This window comes from Abramis brama (assembly GCF_963993115.1).
Source record: "Abramis brama genome assembly, chromosome: 11".
NCBI classification, from domain to species: domain Eukaryota; kingdom Metazoa; phylum Chordata; class Actinopteri; order Cypriniformes; family Leuciscidae; genus Abramis; species Abramis brama.
Window position 1 is genome coordinate 3,143,087 of NC_139973.1, and position 20,960 is coordinate 3,164,046.

At 37.6% G+C, this 20,960-nt stretch overlaps 1 protein-coding gene across 2 annotated transcripts; it reads right to left on the reverse strand.

Moving 5' to 3' along the window:
• Positions 1-311: 311 nt before the first annotated feature.
• Positions 312-8,011, reverse strand: LOC311092285 (N-acetyltransferase family 8 member 3-like). 2 transcript variants are annotated; one of them, XM_084128871.1, is made up of 3 exons: positions 7,999-8,011; positions 7,713-7,782; positions 375-1,144 (listed from the first exon to the last, which is right to left on the reverse strand). In XM_084128871.1, coding segments are annotated over exons 2-3 (687 nt in total). In that variant the 5' UTR covers positions 7,714-7,782; positions 7,999-8,011; the 3' UTR covers positions 375-458. The 2 variants fall into 2 exon arrangements, with proteins under 2 accessions (XP_083984996.1, XP_083984997.1); XM_084128870.1 differs by lacking the exon at positions 7,999-8,011 and having other exon boundaries at positions 312-1,144; positions 7,713-7,886.
• Positions 8,012-20,960: the final 12,949 nt, after the last annotated feature.

Genomic DNA, 20,960 nt, shown 5'->3' on the forward strand with positions numbered 1-20,960 from the left:
TTGTCAATCACCCTATAAATCATTTTGAATGAGCTCCGTGATGTTTTGACTTTGAGGGAGACATTTTACAATGAAGAACTGTATTTGCATGTCCATTTATTTCCAATGTAAGTCACACTTACGTCTGCACAGGATGTGCATTTATGGTGTCAATTCAGTTTATGTAAGGAGAACGAATAAGCTTCACCCTAAACGGGGCTTCATCTGCGCTGTGCAATGAAATTTACACATGTGTAATGCACAGAAATAATGGAATTTGTAAAAATGCACAGATATGTACTTGCAAGCAAGAAATGATCCAATTCAGAATTCAGAATCAGAAAAGTGAAAAATCTTTAATAGCAAATTTAATTACATTTGTGTGATTTTAAAAACTTCTGTAAAAAGTGCTACAAAGCTCCGATTACTAAAGAAGATCAGTACATAAATCAGAACTAGAAAAGGAACTTAGTTAATGATCAGATGTTCTTCTCCATGGTCAGAATTGTGGCTCTAGTCATCCAGACCATCCACTTTGGGGACTCAGATCGCGTATGAACCAGGATGAGTTTAAAGCCCAGCTTGAAGTACAGCGCCACGGCTGCTTTCTGCGTAGAAGAGGTGGAGAGTTCGATCTTCGAGAAGCCACGTTCCCTACAGAAGTCTTCTGCAGTTTGAGCCAGCTGTTGACCGAGACCAGTGCGGCGACAGGTGGACGAAACAATCATTCGGTAAACCTGGCCATACTTTTTCCCATCACTTCCCGGGTCATTTTTTCCTTCAACGGCCACCATCCCCAAAATCTGAGACCGGCCGCTCGTCTCAGCTTCGGCAACCCAGAAGCAGTTGTCTGGATTACTGAGGTAGTATCCCGGAATATCCTGCATGTCCGTGTTCAGTCTGGCCCGCACGTAGCCGGCGTAGAACTCGTAGCAGCAGAAGAGCACGAGACCGATCCAGGCTCCTCCAGACGCCAGGGCCAGAAGCGCTGACTGTCCACTCCACACATAAGAGCCGATGTAGAAGAACAGGCTCACAGTGATGTGCAGCGGTCGGGTCATGGCGTACATGAACGCAGGAATGATGTGCTCCTCTATTCCATCTCGGAAAACTCTTTCCACAGCCTCCCGGTCTGAGGGCTGATAGCGCCGGATCACACTGTGCACTGGTGGAGCAATCCCAACAGAAGTGGAAAGAGAGAAGTAGAAATCATCAAAATACAGAAAAGAATTTGAAAAAACACTGTCATTTATTTAGTATATAAAATGTTATATTATATAAAAATACAGTTATAAAATATACAGTCGTGCTCAGAATTAATCACACCCCTGGTAAATATGATCAAAAATAGCTGTAAAAAATAAATCTGCATCATTTATCCTTTTGATCTTTCATTCAAAAAATTGGCAAAATCCTAACCTTTCATTGAAGTAAAAGAATTGAAATTGGGGGGGAAATCACATTATGAAATAAATGTTTTTCTCCAAAACACGTTGGCCACAATTATTCATACCCTTTTATTAAATACCTTTTTGCAATCTCCTTTTGCCAAGATAACAGCTCTGAGTCTTCTCCTATAATGCCTGATGAGTTTGGAGAACACCTGACCAGAGATCAGAGACCATTCCTCCATACAGAATCTCTCCAGATCCTTCAGATTCCCAGATCCATGTTGGTGCTTCTTCTCTTCAGTTCACTCCACTCATCAGGTCAGGGAACTGGGACGGTCATGGCAGAAGCTAGGCCTGTCGCGATAATTAAATAACCGTCTGATCGCGATTATTTGATCTAACCGCGATTGTTTCAGACAACCGCGATTATTGTGGTCTTTTATAGGCCTACGGCACAAGGGGAGTCATGGACCAAAATAAATAGACAAGCACTAATTACGTTTTCCAGCAATATATTCAAAGTCATCTGAAGCCATTCCATAGCTTAATGTGAGGGACAGCAGTATATTTACATTGTTAAATTAAAGTTCACAAACTCGTCTGCTGTCAATCATTCCATTCAGCATTCAAACAGCTCGCGTCGTCCGGTTAGGACAGGATACACGGTAAAACTTTCTCCAATGTGACATTGACGTTATAATGCTTGATCTGTAGATAAAGGGCTGTGGATTTGCATAAAATGACTTTATTTTGCTGGAGTTTTTTGCTGTTTCTAAATGACTCGCTCGCTACCGTGTGCCTACACAGCACAAGGACTATGAATTGGCATCAGACGCACAATAACTGGAGTTTAAAACTGTGAAGAAACAAATGATCAATAAACTGTTGGACTGATATACACTAGGATTTGTGCCCTCGACATTTCTTCGCTTTGTGCCGTGAACTTTTAAATGCACACTTGTGCAGCGCTGCGCACTGTGACTCCATGTTGCATTAAGCACATCATTCTGCACCCGCGATGCGCATATGCGCTTTGTTCCGCTGTTTTGAAGCGTATCATATTATCATGGTTTGTGCACATTTGTTTTTATTAACATGTTTAGATTTTATTAAATTACTGTGCAGATGTTTTCAAAAATTACTTTTTGCTGCTGATTTATACACTCACTAAGTTTAATAAACAAATTGTCATAGCTATTGAATATATTTATTTAATATTTAAAGGTGTTAACTGTAATCTTACACTGCAAAATGATAACTTACAAAGGATTAAATTCATCACAATTATTTAATGAATGAAGCACAAAGCCCTAAAACAGACAATTAATCGGCATAATCGCCAAAGCCCTAACACAGACAATTAATCGTCAAAGCCCTAAAACTGACAATTAATCGGCATAACCGCAATTATTTTTTAGACAATTAATCTTCAGCCAAATTTCATAATCGTGACAGGCCTAGCAGAAGCTTCATTTTGTGCTCCCTAACACATTTTTGTGTTGATTTTGATGTTTGTTTTGGATCGTTGTCCTGATGGAAGATCCAACCACGGCCCATTATAAGATTTCTAACAGAGGCCGTCAGGTTTTGATTTTTTATCTGTTGATATTTGATAGATAGTCCACAATGCCATGTATCTGAATAAGAAGTCCAGGACCTCCAGCAGAAAAATAGGCCCACAACATTAAAGATCCAATGGTATATTAAATTATAGTAAAGTATAGTTTTATCCTTGTGTGCACCAAACCCATCTAGCGTGTTTGCTGCCAAAAAGCTCTTTTTTTAGTTTCATCTGACCACAGAACCCAGTGCCGTCTGAAGTTCCAGTCGTGTCCGACAACTGAATATGCTGGAGTTTATTTTTGGATGAGCGAGGAGCATTTTTTCTTGAAAACCTCCCAAACAACATGTGGGGATGTAGGGGTTGTTCGATTTTTTTTTAATAGGCTTTCTGACCCCAAGACTCAACTAATCTCTGCAATTCTCCATCTGTGATCCTTGGAGAGTCTTTGGCCACTCAAACTTTCCTCCTCACCGTCCATTAAGACAATATAGACACACTTCCTCTTCCTGGCAGATTCGTAACATCTTTAGTTGATTATAACTTCTTAATTATTGCCCTGATGGTCAAAACAGGGATTTTCAATTCTTTAGCTATTTTCTTAAAGCCACTCTCTATTTTGTGATGCTTAACAATCTTTTGCTGCACATCAGAACTATATTCTCTGGTTTTACTCATTGTGACGGATGATTCAGGGAATTTGGCCTTTGTGCTTCCTCATATTTAAACTCCTGTGAAACAAGAAGTCATAGCTGGACAATTTCATGTTCCTAGTCACCCTGGTGTGCTAAAAAAGGTAAATATTAATGGGAATATACTTCAGAGATATTTTATTCATAAAAAATTCTAGGGGTATGAATAATTGTGGCCAATGTGTTTTGGAGAAAAACATTTATTTCATAATGTGATTTCCCCCCCACTTTCAATTCTTTTACTTCAATGAAAGGTTCGATTTTTGGCAATTTTTTTAATGAAAGATCAAAAGGATAAACGATGCAGATCTATTTTTTACAGCCATTTTTGATCATATTTACCAGGGGTATGATTAATTCTGAGCACGACTGTATATATGAAAAGCATTTTACTGTATATATATATATATATATATATATATATATATATATATATATATATATATATATATTTATATATACACGCACACGCATACATACATGACATTACATGACATGTTTACATGACAACGATGTACTAGTAATCCTGGGATATTACATATTATATAGCCTAACAACACAATTCGAAATGATAACTTATGCTATTTGGTTATTTCGAATCTTTACAAATATATATGGCTTAATGTGGATTTAAAATAATTATCTGACCTTATCTGATTAATTCAAACTACATACAAGCATTTTTTTCTTTAAAAGTCAATGTGGCGACACGTGGAACATTCCTGAGACATATATATATATATATATATATATATATATATATATATATATATGTATGTATGTGTGTGTGTGTGTGTGTGTATGTGTGTGTGTGTGTGTGTGTGTGTGTGTGTGTGTGTGTGTGTGTGTGTGTGACCCTGGACCACAAAACCAGTCACAAGGGTAAATTCTTTGAGTTTTACACATCATCTGGAAGATAAGCTTTCCATTTATATATGGTGTATTATGATAGGACAATATTTGGCCAAGATATAACTATTTGAAAATCTGGAATCTGAGCGTGAAAAATAATCGATCATTTTGACCTATACAGTAGCCTACTGGCTATTGCCACAAATATACCCGTGTGACATGTGACGTGTTTTTGTACTGTGATCCAGGGTCACACACACACACACACACATATTATATACACATACATACATACATATATATATATATATATATATATATATATATATATATATACAGTGAGGAAAATAAGTATTTGAACACCCTGCTATTTTGCAAGTTCTCCCACTTGGAAATCATGGAGGGGTCTGAAATTGTCATCGTAGGTGCATGTCCACTGTGAGAGACATAATCTAAAAAAAAAAATCCAGAAATCACAATATATGATTTTTTTAACTATTTATTTGTATGATACAGCTGCAAATAAGTATTTGAACACCTGTCTATCAGCTAGAATTCTGACCCTCAAAGACCTGTTAGTCTGCCTTTAAAATGTCCACATCCACTCCATTTATTATCCTAAATTAGATGCACCTGTTTGAGGTCGTTAGCTGCATAAAGACACCTGTCCACCCCATACAATCAGTAAGAATCCAACTACTAACATGGCCAAGACCAAAGAGCTGTCCAAAGACACTAGAGACAAAATTGTACACCTCCACAAGGCTGGAAAGGGCTACTGGGAAATTGCCAAGCAGCTTGGTGATAAAAGGTCCACTGTTGGAGCAATCATTAGAAAATGGACGAAGCTAAACATGACTGTCAGTCTCCCTCGGACTGGGGCTCCATGCAAGATCTCACCTCGTGGGGTCTCAATGATCCTAAGAAAGGTGAGAAATCAGCCCAGAACTACACGGGAGGAGCTGGTCAATGACCTGAAAAGAGCTGGGACCACCGTTTCCAAGGTTACTGTTGGTAATACATTAAGACGTCATGGTTTGAAATCATGCATGGCACGGAAGGTTCCCCTGCTTAAACCAGCACATGTCAAGGCCCGTCTTAAGTTTGCCAATGACCATTTGGATGATCCAGAGGAGTCATGGGAGAAAGTCATGTGGTCAGATGAGACCAAAATAGAACTTTTTGGTCATAATTCCACTAAACGTGTTTGGAGGAAGAAGAATGATGAGTACCATCCCAAGAACACCATCCCTACTGTGAAGTATGGGGGTGGTAGCATCATGCTTTGGGGGTGTTTTTCTGCACATGGGACAGGGCGACTGCACTGTATTAAGGAGAGGATGACCGGGGCCATGTATTGCGAGATTTTGGGGAACAACCTCCTTCCCTCAGTTAGAGCATTGAAGATGGGTCGAGGCTGGGTCTTCCAACATGACAATGACCCGAAGCACACAGCCAGGATAACCAAGGAGTGGCTCTGTAAGAAGCACATCAAGGTTCTGGCGTAGCCTAGCCAGTCTCCAGAACTAAACCCAATAGAGAATCTTTGGAGGGAGCTCAAACTCCATGTTTCTCAGCGACAGCCCAGAAACCTGACTGATCTAGAGAAGATCTGTGTGGAGGAGTGGGCCAAAATCCCTCCTGCAGTGTGTGCAAACCTGGTGAAAAGCTACAGGAAACGTTTGACCTCTGTAATTGCAAACAAAGGCTACTGTACCAAATATTAATATTGATTTTCTCAGGTGTTCAAATACTTATTTGCAGCTGTATCATACAAATAAATAGTTAAAAAATCATACATTGTGATTTCTGTTTTTTTTTTTTTTAGATTATGTCTCTCACAGTGGACATGCACCTACGATGACAATTTCAGACCCCTCCATGATTTCTAAGTGGGAGAACTTGCAAAATAGCAGGGTGTTCAAATACTTATTTTCCTCACTGTATATATTCCCCATAGATAGATTTCCGATGACGTCACATTTCTCCCGCAACTCCTTACGGCGCCATCTTGTGTGTCAAGTGGGTCAAGCGTTTGTGTTACGGAGCATGATAATATCCTGAATCGGCATTATTCTGAACATAAAAATCATACGATTATTCTCCGTTTGGCTGGAGTTAATATTCAGTGCTGCTCTTGTGAACATTTAGAGGTTTTGTGCTCTGGAGATGTGACACTTTATCTTATCATTTCCAAGATGGGCTAGCTAAATGCGCTAGCTCTCATCGGCTGTCAAATCGCTGTACCCAGGCGGCTACTATCGACACAGCCCTTGAGAGGTGTTGGCTGGGCAGAAGCACACTCTGACGATTGTCCACCTTCATCACTTTCTCTGTGGCCACATCAGCTGGTCGAGACAGAGGCAGAGGCTACACCTCTACACATCGCTCCGTGCCTCTGCTCTCCATCTCTCTCCTAAGTTACACTAAATTAGTTCGGAGCGTTGTGTTGTTGTTGTTGTTGTTGTTTTTTTACCCAGATGGTGTTGTCTTGACACTGAGTCTAAATGTACCATATAATAAGGGCTGTGCAGATATCAGCCGCCAAGCTACAGCGATGTGAACCGTCAATGCAGGGCTCCAGACTAACATTTCCACGAGGGAGAGAGAGCAAGACAGCGCTTAGTTTGGAGACGGTGAAGTCTTGTTTACATGTTCGCCTGGCTCCGAAGAGAGAGAGAGAGAGTGCGCGCGCGCGACCGGCTCTCTCTCTCTCTGCTCGTTCTTTCAGTTAAACATGCACCCAGTTCATCTACATTACTCACCGATCAAATAAGACTTTGGCGGGACAAAAATTCACTTTGGCGGGCGCTAAAACAAGTTCAATGCAGGAGAATTCATGTGTGAATTTAAGTGTAGTGTATGACCATGCACTCACACAAATGCGACCACTCAATTTCACATCATATCTTGCCTTGCAAACATCGTCTAATGTGTCCCTGTAAATAACCTTAACCTTGTCGCCAGGTTTGGAGGAATTTGTCATCGTTATCTCACACAAAAGAGTCAAAAATACTTTATATTAACTGGCTTTCTATTAATGCAGCACAGTGAATGAGCCGTGTCTCCCTGTGGCTTACTGACAGCTTTGACACACAACATGGCGGCGCGCCGCAGAGGTGTTGTGGTGAGCTAATGATAAAAGTTTTCACGTTTTGGTGACACTGCAAAGCATAAATACAATAATAATAGTGCAGGTGCAGAATAGACAGACAGACAGAACTGTTCGCTACTTACTGTTTAATGTGATTATCCTTGTATTTCCAATCAGTGTTTCGGTTCCTGTCTGACAGAACCTGTGTGTGCACTGTCGAGGATCACATGAAGCGCGTGTCAAACTCATTATCAGCGGTTATATCAGTTCAAAGGTCACAAGTTTACAGGATCAGACATTCTTGATTCAGATCGGATTTTTTTTTTAATAGTTTTTTTTAAAAAGTGTATGGTTTCATTTACATGAATAGAAATGTCATGAACATGGGGAAAGATATGTATAAAAGAGTGCCGAGATTCGATCACTCACTCATGTGTTCTTCAGTCGCGCTGTTCTGCTGTTATCGCCATCTAGCGTTACTGTTTGCTTGTGTTTGATGAGCTGTATCACTGCTAATAATAGTAATTATGAAAGTAGCATATTTTCACCTTCATTGTTTAAATATGTTCATTTGACCTCAATAGACCTTATTCAGAGCAGCGCCATGACAGGGACAGACTTGCTGTGTTTCCAATGGCATCCGCTGTAAAAAGCTGTATAAAGCTACAATTTTCCACATCTTATATTGTCGGGAGTTTTTTGTCAACTGAAATTTCTTGGAAAGATATTTCCCAGTGTTTCATGAGCAGAATAATCCAAAAACACATTAAATAACAGTACTACGGTGACCGGGAGGGGACATGTTCGGTTTACTTATTTTTGTCGTGGCCACAACATATAAACTAACATATAAACTCGTGGGAACGTCATAATATCTCGTGGGAACGTCATATTAAGTCGTGGCCACGAGATCATTTTGTTAAGGTAACGACATCATTATGTCGTGGCCACGCGATGCAAAGTCGTGGCCTCGAGATCATATGTTGAGGGAACGATATATTTTTCTCGTGGCCACGACATCATATTTTGAGAGAACGACATCTATTTGTCGTGGCCACGAGTTGAGGGAGCCACAGCGGCCAATACTGTATTGCATCATACATGAGACCTATATGAACAATATACAGTTGGTTTTATGACTGTAAGTCATTGTCTTCAAATGATATTGAGCTTTAAATATTGTCATATTTTGTGTATGATCCCATAGTGAAATAGGCCTACATAGCAATATTTGCATATGATTTAGCAGTTTATTGTCATAAATATAAAAAATCTAAAAGGTGTGCATCATACATGAGACCTGGGTGAACAATGTACAGTTGGTTTTATGACTGTAAGTCATTGTCTTCAAATGCTATTGAAGTTAGAAACGTTTATGCCAATGTCGCATGTAATTTTGAGACGGTCCCTAAATATGCGTGCGACAAAAAAGTCTTAAGAATGCGCTTTCATGTGTCTTTCACTTATAACGTACCCATGTCTTAATGCCAAAGACCGCACTATATCTTTATATGATATTCCTAATTTAAAGTAAAATGTTATTTCTTCTGCCATCTCCATCTCTGCTGTAGCCAAGTCTATGCTATGGTACGGTTACAGTATTGGCCGCTGTGGCTCCCTCAACTCGTGGCCACGACAAATAGATGTCGTTCTCTCAAAATATGAAGTCGTGGCCACGAGAAAAATATATCGTTCCCTCAACATATGATCTCGAGGCTACGACTTTGCATCGCGTGGCCACGACATAATGATGTCGTTACCTCAACAAAATGATCTCGTGGCCACGACTTAATATGACGTTCCCACGAGATATTATGACGTTCCCACGAGTTAATATCACGTTCCCACGAGTTTATATGTTGTGGCCACGACAAAAATAAGTGAACCGAACATGTCCCCTCCCGGTCACCGTACACCGTAGGCTACAGCCCATTGAAGAGATGCATGTCTGTCCCTCACAGCCTCGCTTTCATTCCCATTAAAAGTCAAAGATGGCGCTGCTGTGAATAAGGTCTATAGGCTGAAACTGAGGCTTTAATCTTCTGTGGTGTCATGAAGCATTCACTTTACTGATGTGAATGGTAGCCATTCAGTTTGATCCGAGCAAAACCACATTGCAGGAATACAATACATTTTCAGTTTGGTGTCTCAGTATAAATTAACTTATAAATAGAAATCTTGAACTTATGGTTGGTGATACCAAATGCAAATTTGATGATTCCTTATCGCTTAAATCAGGGGTTTTCAAACTGGGGTCCGGGACCCCCAGGGGCCACAAGGGAGTGCAAGGGGGTCTGTGGAAAAGCAGAGTAAAAAATGAAGAAAAAAAATAAACATAAAATTAAACTAAATAAATAAAATAGATTAAAATAAAAATTAATCCAAATAAGCAAATAAAACTTGATTTAAATAAATAAAAATAATAAATGAATGCATTTTACTACACTACATTTATTAAAATAAATAAATAAAAATAAGATTAAACTAAATACATAACATTGATTAAAATAAAATGTATTTAAGTGAATATAATTTGATTTAAATACATAAATAAATAATACATTGATGCATTTTATTGCAATGCATTAAGATAAATAAATAGGGTGAATACTGGCAAAGTGGGACAATGGGTAAAGTTAAGCTTCTTAATTTCTATCTTTACATGTAAATGATTCCATTACTAAAAATCAACACTGAGCTCATCATAAGCAAGTATGTGATAAAAAAATATAGATTCTGTGGCTATGACATCACTTCCGGGGGTGTGGCACACCATATCCAACAACCTTACAGTGAACCATGATGGTAAAGTAAAATTACATAGCATTCTGAGGTGAATAATGTTAAGATTATAAAAATTAAAACACTCATGGATCATTTGTAATTGTTATATATTTTGTTATAGGATGTAATGGTGAATCAGAATTTGTAAAAATGTTTTTTATGTGATTTTGACACTGTCCCAGTTTGCCAATAGCGTATTGTTAAACTGGGACGGTATTACTGGCAAACTGGGACAGCAATTTAAGTCATTCTAATGAGGGAATTGAGTTCCCTTTTTGTATGCCCCTCATAATTTTTGTTAGCTAACTAGATATTTCAACAAAGATTGTAAATGATTTTAAAAAACAATGCCAATTCCAAAAAAAAAGAAAGAAAGATGGCTTGGATGGCTGGGACATTTGCAATATTTGCAAAAAAACTTTTCAACAAAAAGAAATTAAACTTAGCCTGTGTGGAATAAAATTAGCCTATAAGAAGAAATGTTTATGAAGATTTCTATTTTTTAAATTTATATGAAATAAATTAAACCCAATACAAAATATTGTGGACAGGCGAGGGAGGGAGGGGTGGAAAGAATCTGCTGTACCTGCACCCCTCCTTAAAAAAAGTGATTTTTATTATTTTTGTTGTTGTTGTTTATATTGTTATTGTGTATTTAATTCATTGGGCCTACATTTGAATAACAATTTAATGTGTTTGAAGTGTCCCAGTTTGCCAATAAAGGTGTCCCAGTTTGACAGTAGCGCCTGGAAAAATGTGGTTTGGGGTCCATGTGTGTTTGAGGAAGAGTCATCCATCCTGTGTTTAATGTTTCTTTCTTTTTTATTCTGTATAGTAGAGTAGAGCACTTAAGCTATTTAGAATAGTATCATATGAGGGGCTAAGACATTTGGATCATAATAAAACATTATGCAGAAGGTAAATTATCAGAAAGTGTCCCACTTTACCAGTATTCACCCTAAAATAAATATTTGATACATCTAAATTGATTCAAATAAATGATTTACATGAATATAAATATGAAAACTAAATAAACACATTGATTAACTTGATTAATTGATTAAAATAAATAAATGAAATTAGCTAATACATAATATTAATTGTGTCTTCTTTATAGGCTACATACATACCGTGGGGCTGTCTTTTAAAAGTTAGAAAGGGGGGTCAGTGCATCTAAAATATTGTATGATTGTTAGTGTAGATAATGCTTTTACTGTTAAACGCAGCTCAAATTGTGTTCACGCTGTGTGGCTTAATCGATGTTCGTGATTGACGATCGGCGAGGGCTTTAGGACCCGGATGCTCGGCTCGTCCAGACACCGGTTGATGATCCGCTCGCGACTCATTCAATGTCTTTTATCAAAGAACAATAAAACGCTCGTCTCAACCGGACAGGTCACACACGTTTATGCTCCTGCGTTAACAGTAGTCCTCATACTCCTAACAGAGACTGGGCTGATCACTGCACATCTGCAGCACCGGCGAGCTCCTCCTTCATCCAGCCCGCTTCAGGCCACCGGCGACGGGCAGCATGAGCCAGAGGTTCACCGTGACTGCCGGTGACATGCAGGGGGAAGTGAACCAGCTGTTCGAGGGCGATGAGGAGACACCGACACCGAGCTCTGCTGGAGCGGATGCTGAAGCCTCCGGGAAAGGTGAGAGATGTTTAAGATGTTCTGACACCTGTGAAGGATAAACTCATCCAACAGCTGGGAATATGTGAGACTGGGATATTAATATTCAACACGCCGCCCTCAACCATCAAATGAGACTATGACTATTTGATGGACTATCTTCACTACAGTCTATACCTATTCCATATAGCCTAGATGATATTGGTTCAGAATCTTTTTATTTATTTTTTATTTTTTTATTGTAAGAACAATCCATATAAACTTATCAGATTTTACATCAGACATTTTCATATCTGTAAGCCAGGTCGATATGGCATTAAATGCACTAAACCTTTTAGTTTTCATTTTCTACATCATACTTAATGCTTTAATAATGTCCAGTGCATATTAATATAGTTTTAACATTTTTATTAATATTATGTCATATCACAATTAATTTAGGCTACTATTTCATAAATAGGCTACAATATGAATATAATATTTGATTATATGAATAGGAGTGTAGCCTAATATTTCACAGAATATCATAGTTGCAAATCCATATAACATCTTATGCTGCTGATCTCTTGGGCTTGCATATATCTATGCAGATCGATATATTACACTCATTCATATTTCATAAAAAGTAATATTTCATACATTATCAAGGAAATCCATTTAAACCTTGTTTTAGAACAAATACAAAACTATCAGATTTTTACATCAAATTGCCCCAATTTTTCTTTTTTTAAACTACTGAACTAGTCTTGCAAACCATTTTGTTTAGTTTATCATACATATCTTTTTTAATTTTCAGTGCATATCGATATAGGTTCATAGACTAGACTATATTTATATATTAGGCCCTATATAAATTATGTATTGCATATGATAAAAGAGTCTATATTTTTAGACTATATTGATTATATGTGCATTTCATAAGGACTAATAAAATCCACATGGCGTTGATGTACTGTATAGCAGTGCTTCATGATATATGGCATTAACTGCACTGAACCGTTGGGTTGTGTTTGTCTACAGCAGACATGAAGCTTTTGCATGCAGTGCAAGTGTATATTTTCCTTCCCTAAGCTCAAACTGACATATATTCGGTTCATAATCTGTGTAAACTTTGAGATCTGAGCCTTCTTTGTTTCATGAAAGAGAATCTGCTCGATTTCACATCTCTTCATCAGTACTGCAATGCCAGATCTGACTTGAGCGTAACAGAGAGAGCATTTTTGTGTAAAGTTCCTAGTGATGATTTAAAGAATTGATGCAGTATGACGATGCATGTAGATGCTTTTCACAGCACTTCAGAAGCTTGTTCAAATGGTTACACTGTCTTGCCATCATGTCTGTTAGCCTTAAGTGGGCATGGTTGTCTTCGCATAATGGCCCTTCTGATTATACTTGATGAAGCCTTTGAATATTGAATGAGGCAAAATGTGTTTTAGGCCCAGTAAGCTGTATGACACACAGGAGGTCTATTAAAGGTAGTTTTATTCCGCTGTAATCATTAGCCTCTTGATGTTTTCTGTGACGAGCTTTGCAAATCCTTTTCTCTGAGATTGTGCTGTAGTTCTGATAAATATTAAGCAATTATCTAATTTAATAGACTTTCTCTCAGGGGCTTGATAAATGCAACAAAAACAGTCTGGCTTTAATATTACAAGAGGTAAATTGTCTATGCAGTCTATGCATAGTGAAAATGAAAATGCAGTGTGAGGCATCAGAACATGTGTGATGTTGGTTTTGTGGAGCAGATTTTGAAGCAGTCAGATTTCACTGTGGATGGGAATCTTTAATGTGAGATGATGACAGAAATAGAAAGTGACCCACTAAATACAGGACTGGAGTTGATGTTTCTTGCTAAAGTTTGCTTGCTAATTAAGGGTTATTATAAGGCTCTATTTTTTTGAGAAACTGCTTTGGAGCAATATGCATTGGAACAAGTGCAATAATTTGAATGCACTTGAATTGTTCTATTCACTTTTGGACAGGTCTCAGGCCCTGTTCACTCCTGCTGTTAAGATGCGTTTTGGTCGATCGGATCACAAGTAGACAAGGCAGACACGTACCAGTTTACACCTGTTGTTTTAATCCGTCTCTTTTGTACAGATTCAACCACTTCTGTCCTGATTTCTTTATGTATGTGTTTTTTCAATCTAATGGACAAAACAAGCTCGCGCAATTATAAATATGAATGTGCCCGGAGACGACGGAAAAACACACGGAGAGCATCAGCTTTAGTTTCTGCTCTGACAGACGCAACACCAGCCGAACGCTGTGAGTGTGTGTGTTAGAAATCAGGAATGGTGAGAGAACATCGTGCTTGGTACGTTTGTCGTCTTCAGACCAAACTTGGGTCTTCAGCCGACAGTTTAAATCCCGTCTGGCTAGCGCTCTTCTCATAATGTTTACGCATTAAGTCAGTAAGGTGGAGAGTATGTGGTCTTTTGTGGCTGTTTGAACGCATTCGTCCACATGAGCGTTTACACTACGATAGCAATCCGGTCGAATGCTTTTTCGACGACCTCTGGAAGTGTTCGACACAAGTGGACAAGCTCAAAACGTTTTAGACCCCGTTTACACCTTTATTTAGCGTCGTCCATGTGATCCGATCGACCAAAACACTTCTTAATTCCAGGTGTAAACAGGGCCTCAGAGTTTGATGAAGTTTTGTTATGAATGCCTGTCTTCTTATCCCACAGGTGCATGGTTTCTCTGAACAGGTGCATGATGGGTAGCTCTGCTCAACCTAGTGAGCTGCCTACCTAGACAGCATTTTAAGGTATCGCCTTAAAAATGGGAATCTTTATGTTCTGGTTCTGGGAATCACAATCCAATTTACAATCCATCTACTTTTTTTTCTTTTTTCTGATCAATTAATATGTTTACAAATGGTGAATATCTTTTTATTAAATTACTTATAAGTACTTTTTACAATATTTCAAATTAATAATAATAAAAATTGTAAGTTAAGATAAGAATTACTAACTAAATATAGCTTTTAATTGCAGAGGCCATTCCAACAGATGGTTATTTAATGATGTAATGATATAAAATACTGCTTGTGTATGTACAATGTTCAGCTTATAAGGAACATTAAATTTAGGATGCTCCCTTAGAAGGCGCACTAGGTTGAGACATCTCTTCTGATAACTTCACTACCAAACATGTGCGGAATGCATTTATTCATAACATATAGAGCGTGTCCAAGGAGTGGAGTGTATTGGAGATGTCCATCCATAGAAATGAAGATGCGCACCTGTAGTCGCCTAGAGACGGCACAGCCTTGGCGCTCGTCTCCAGTTCAAGTCGCCACAACGTTTCCATGACAACTGAAGCCTCTTTGTGCGGTGATTGCTGTGCGCAGAGGGAGTGCTGAATGTGAGGGGTTGAAATGATAAAAGTAAAAACACAATAACTGCTCTCACTATGCACGCACTGCCAAATAATGGTATAATGCTGCTCTATTACAGTACCTCCTGTGTCCCTATAAAAGAAGCATGAATTGTGTGAAATTTGAAGGCAATGGCCATTTTCCCACTCTGAGCTCTTTTTAAAGAGTGCATGGGTATATATTTGCATTTATGCATGCATGCATAAAGAAGAAAACAGCAAAGATTTGTGCAGTCAAACCACGTATACATGATATCACAGGTATGCGTCCCATGGATGTTTGGTGAGAAAGCCCTTTACGAGGATGAAGCAATCACTGGCGTTTTTCATGTTATCGTTGATGCTGTTGTTATCGATGTGAGGAGACGCTGGGATGCCACCCAGCCAGAGGTCCGCCTGACCTTGAAGGTCTCCAGACAGTCTGAAGATCTACAGTAGCCCGACTCTGACCGCTGTATGAAGCTAATAGGGTGATTAAGATGTCCTGGATTTCATGTTTAAATTATTAAATATCTGATTCAAAGTGACCCTCTCTCGTAGTAGCTTCTTTTTAGTGGTAGGCCAGTCAAGATTACATTAATACTTAGTCAAGAACCTTTGCAGTTAACAAAAAAGAACAAAAGTTAACAGTAGTAACTAGATTTTTACATTTTCTGAGGTGCAATGCTATTTTGTTTTTTTACTGTAATCTGTTTATTGACCAATGTAGGATATTTTTTAATAAAAACATTAGATCAGAAGAGTGCATTAGTGCCTGTGTCCTTTTTTTCAGTGGCACTGTTTCCGGAAGTATTATTTTTTTAATATACATTTTTCCCATAGACAAGTTAAAATCGATTTTGTTAGAGCGTTATAAACCATGAACCAAGCCAACCCACTACGAGGAGAATCAAAACACTACAACATTTGATTTGAAGCAAAAAAGTTTATGAAAATCAGACAGAAAGGCAAAGATACAAGGCTTAAAGGGATAGTTCACCCAACAATGAAAATTCTGTCTTTAATTACTCACCCTCGTGTCGTTCCAAACCCGTGAGACTTTCATTCATCTTCGGAACACAAATGAAGATCTTCTTGATGAAATCTGAGAGTTTTCTGTCGCTCCATTGACAGCTTCGCAACTACCACTTTGATGCTTCAAAAAGTTTAGTGTAGTTTAGTCCAAATTTTCTGAAGAGACTTGATCGCTTTATATAATAAACAGATTGAATTTAGGCTTTTAATAGAAATCTTTTCAACTGCCAGTGTGTGTTCTTACATTGAGTGACATAGAATGGGGAAAAAAACTAATTCTGGCTTCTTAAAAAAAAAAAATCCTGGCCAACAAAGTTTATTTTATAATTTTTCTTAATTGTTACGCATAAACTTGCAGTGTTTAATAACACTATTTTACCCTGTTGCTCCTTTGGTCATCAGTTTAAAAAAATTGTTTTGTTGCAAAGTGTTTTGGATTGACTTTTCTAACTTTATTGACTTTGTATTTTTTCAAACTTCTACATTATCCAGAAGCATTTTATTGGTGACTCTTTGAAATAGACCCATTTCATATTAAATGTAGAAATACCGTATTTCAATTCCTTGCAGTATTTTACATTCATAAATGTAAATGTTCAAAGAAAATACCTTTCGAGAAAGATGTTGATATATTTTTTGATATATATTTTCATAAATATGAACTTAAATGGCTTTAATTCATGCTTTGGAGAGCAGACCTAAGTTTGGTCTCATTTTAAAGAAGGCACTCAGCAGATTATTGCAAAAGTGAAAGCACTTCAAAAAATGAAAGTGTAAAAAGTTTAAGTTTACTGTAAGGCAAATGTACTGAACTAAAAATATATATTTTACAAAATAATTCGGACTCTAAAATTGCTATAAAAAATTTGTCTAACCAAGTTGTATTCCAACTTTGAAGTTGATTTGACACAAATGAAGCCCGCTAAAAGGTACTGTTTTGATGGTAACGCAGTGTCCAATTTCAAAATGATTTTCACAGGAATGAATTTTGAGTGTTTAAGCTTTCAAATAACCCTAACTTATGATGATTACTAAAATATGTGATGGGGACGAAAAGGCAATACAATAAGAGAGCCAGGTGTCTGACGGCTAATGGACTAAAGAACTAACAATTCAATTGCTTGTTAAACTCTTCTTTGGTGTAATACTTAAGATGACATGCTTTAGTTTATTTCTGCATTTTCATGAATTGTAACCCTCTTAGAATATATATTTTTTGTCTTTATGTTTGTAAATGCTAAAAAATGGTTGTTAGGGGTTCTGAGTGTTTTTTTGTGTGTGGTTGCTACAGGACATGATGCTAGATTTGTTCTAGATGCTTGACATGTGTTGTTTTTGGACTGTTTTGTCATCCACCAGGTGAAAATCATCCGTCAGGGCACATAGTAATAATAAAGTAATTGCACACCTCTCCTTAACTTGAATGATTTGAGGAATCATTCACTGTTGAGTGTGGATTGTGCGTGGATGAGTTGCATGACTAATTACACTTATTATTTTCTATCAAGCAGCCAGGAATAGTAGTGCCAAATACAGTATGTCGTCATGCATTTATTTGCTATAATTGGCATAGTCTACACACCAGACAGAACTAGCGCCATAAGCCGTTTTAACCATGTCAATAATAACTCAGTACATATTCCGCTGGTGCACAATAGCTGTCCTCCGTCGCAGACGTGCAGCGTGGGAGTTTTGGCTGATCCGCAGTGAGCGTATACTGGAAGCACACCATGATGCGCTAATTCATCTCCATTTAGTGATCGTTTGCACAAAGACAAAGAGCTCAGTCATCAAGAACGGCCCATTCAAAGGTGTTTGGGAAAGTGTGTCACTTTGTACTTGGCTTATGTTTCTTTTGTAGTTTTGGCAAAAGTAAAGGAGGACTTTGTATCTTGTGCATGGGAACCAAAGCTCTGGCAATGCAACCCTTGTTTTTGTGCACTAAAAATGCGTTACCATGTCCACATATAGCATTACTATGCACAATAAATATTCCCATCTGTAAACAGTTAATTGCATATTTTTACTATACTTCATACAATTTACTTGTCATTCCAATCCCATATTTTTGAAGATCCATCCTGCAGATCTTTTCTATGCAATGCCAATACATTATTGCTGTGTTTTGTTCAATTTTCAGATCAAGCTGGTCCTCATTTTCCATGTTATAACACAATATCATGGGAAAATAGACGCCCGATGCAGTAAATACAGTCAGAGCCGCTTCTATTGTTTTAGCTGATGTTGTGTTTGTCTCCATTGTTGTCATTGGCCGCTCAGCCTGGTTTAATTTGCATAATGCCAATTGCTGTCCAAATACGGTGGATGCCATTAGCCTATTGGGATATGTAGATTGCTTAGCTCTCAATGAAGCGTTCCATCCTTTCTTCATAATGGCACGTCAGCCTGTTTGTTTCCATTCAAGCCGTCGCTGGCAAGACAGACGTGGAAGCGTTCTCGCTATTTTAGCATAATGGAGGTCTGGTGGCGCAGGATTTTCCGTGTCTATTAGTCTATTGTTTGTCTGCCTGTGTAAACAGTCAGTCTCGCAGTCCCACCAGCCGTCAGGTAATAATGTGTTGATCACGAGCTCAGTGGCTCTATGGGAATTCACAAGATCAGGATTCACTCACTGTGGAAGGTCATTCCTCTGTCCCTCTCTTCCTCTGTTTGGAAAGCTCCAGTTTTATATGAATGAATGAATGAATGAATATATATATATGTGTGTGTGTATATATGCATGTGCATGTATGTGTATGTATATATATATGTGTATATGTATGTATGTATGTATACATGTGTGTATGTGTATATAAATACTGTCTACAAATAAACGTATATGTGCAACATGCAATATATACATATATCTCTACATACTTCAATACAGGAAACATATTTGCTCCTTTAATCTCATCTTAACCTCATATCTTGCTTTGTATAATTATTTATGATTCGATTTTTGTATTAAATTTTTTTGTTGACTGCAGTCGTTTTTGTTTTGTCGTGAAATAATAACTGAATTACCCTTTTCCCGAAAGGACAGTTCAATGAATCGGTTTGGATCTATTGTTACACACATGCAGAAACACACGGACAGGGGTTTGTGTCTGCACGTGAACTCTATACATCCGGTAGATATTGATGTTGCTGTCAGATCACTCGTCTGTGCTGTAAATGTAATGTTATTAAATGAGTGCATTTCTTCACATTGATTTTAATCTTGTCTAGTCTTCTTGAGATAAATGTTGCTTATCAACGTCAACGACAGGCCTTTCCTCACGGTCATGGTTAGATATCAATGTTGACCAAATGATATTACTCATACACAATATCTGTTTAAGCCTTAAGGATAAATAAACCTGCAGTGAAATCAATTTAAAAAGAGATGTAATTACATTACTGCACCACTAGATTGCACACCAGTAATAAAGATAATAAATTTTTTTCTTATGTCTGCCTGATACTTAACTGTATTCTGTGTATTTGTGAATAACTTTTGGGCTAATAATGTTACCCATAACCCCCTGTGCTTTGTAATGGTTCTCACACTGTACAAAGTGATCAGTTGACTTTACTTAGTAAAGAAAAAAAAGTAAAGAAGCCTGTTGCCTTAAAATTATTAAGTAAATAAACTTCATGCATAATTGAAAAAATTAAGTTATGTGGAACTGTCAAGTTCACAACTTATTTTTTTTCAATACTCGGAAGTACCTGTGTGTTTACAAAAACATTATTTATTTTTTTTGCATAAATAAAATGAAGGCAATTTATCATGTCAATTAAGTTTTTTGCATTTTGAAATTAATGCATTTTAGCCCACAAATTCTCATTACCGTAATGCAAAAATGTAACTCTCATTATTTGAATGTGAAAAAAAACATTTTTATTTAACTGAGTTACATATATATTTATTATTTACTTGTATATGTAAAAGTATTTGAGCATCATGGCATTATTTAAAAATAAAATAAAATAATAATAATAATTAAATGAGCATTTTTGTACATTTGTATAACCATGAGAATCACATTGAGAATAATGGCAATTACTATTAATTATTATTATTTTAATATTTTTGTGGGGACAAATTCTTTATGCATATTGCTCTGGACATGTATTTGTGAGATGCACCCCATCTGTTTGTAGTGTGTAGTATATGTTTTGCAAAGTTCTGTTGATCAGTGTAATGTGTGAGAACTGTAGAGGGCAGCTGTGCTCTACTGGAGGATCATGGGTAGAAGCAGACATGTGGTGGGGGTCGTAGCTGTGTAGATGGTGCCAGCGTCATCATGCAAAGCCTTCATAGGCTTGTTATGTAACGCAGTGTCTACACAAAGAAAGGATGAGCAGAAATAAGCGTTTGAATCTCCAGGAAAAGGGGAGAGGATTCGCAGTTGTGCTACATCAAAGAGAAGACACGCTGTAATGATGTTAGGATTGAGGTCCGGGATCTTGCCGTATTGTTGCACGGTCCAAATGGCAACAGAAATGATTCTTGCAATGGTCTTTCTGCCTTAAGCCATTTCTGCAGCTTCCCTGCAGAAACAATGATGTGTGGTTTGAATTATTGATCAA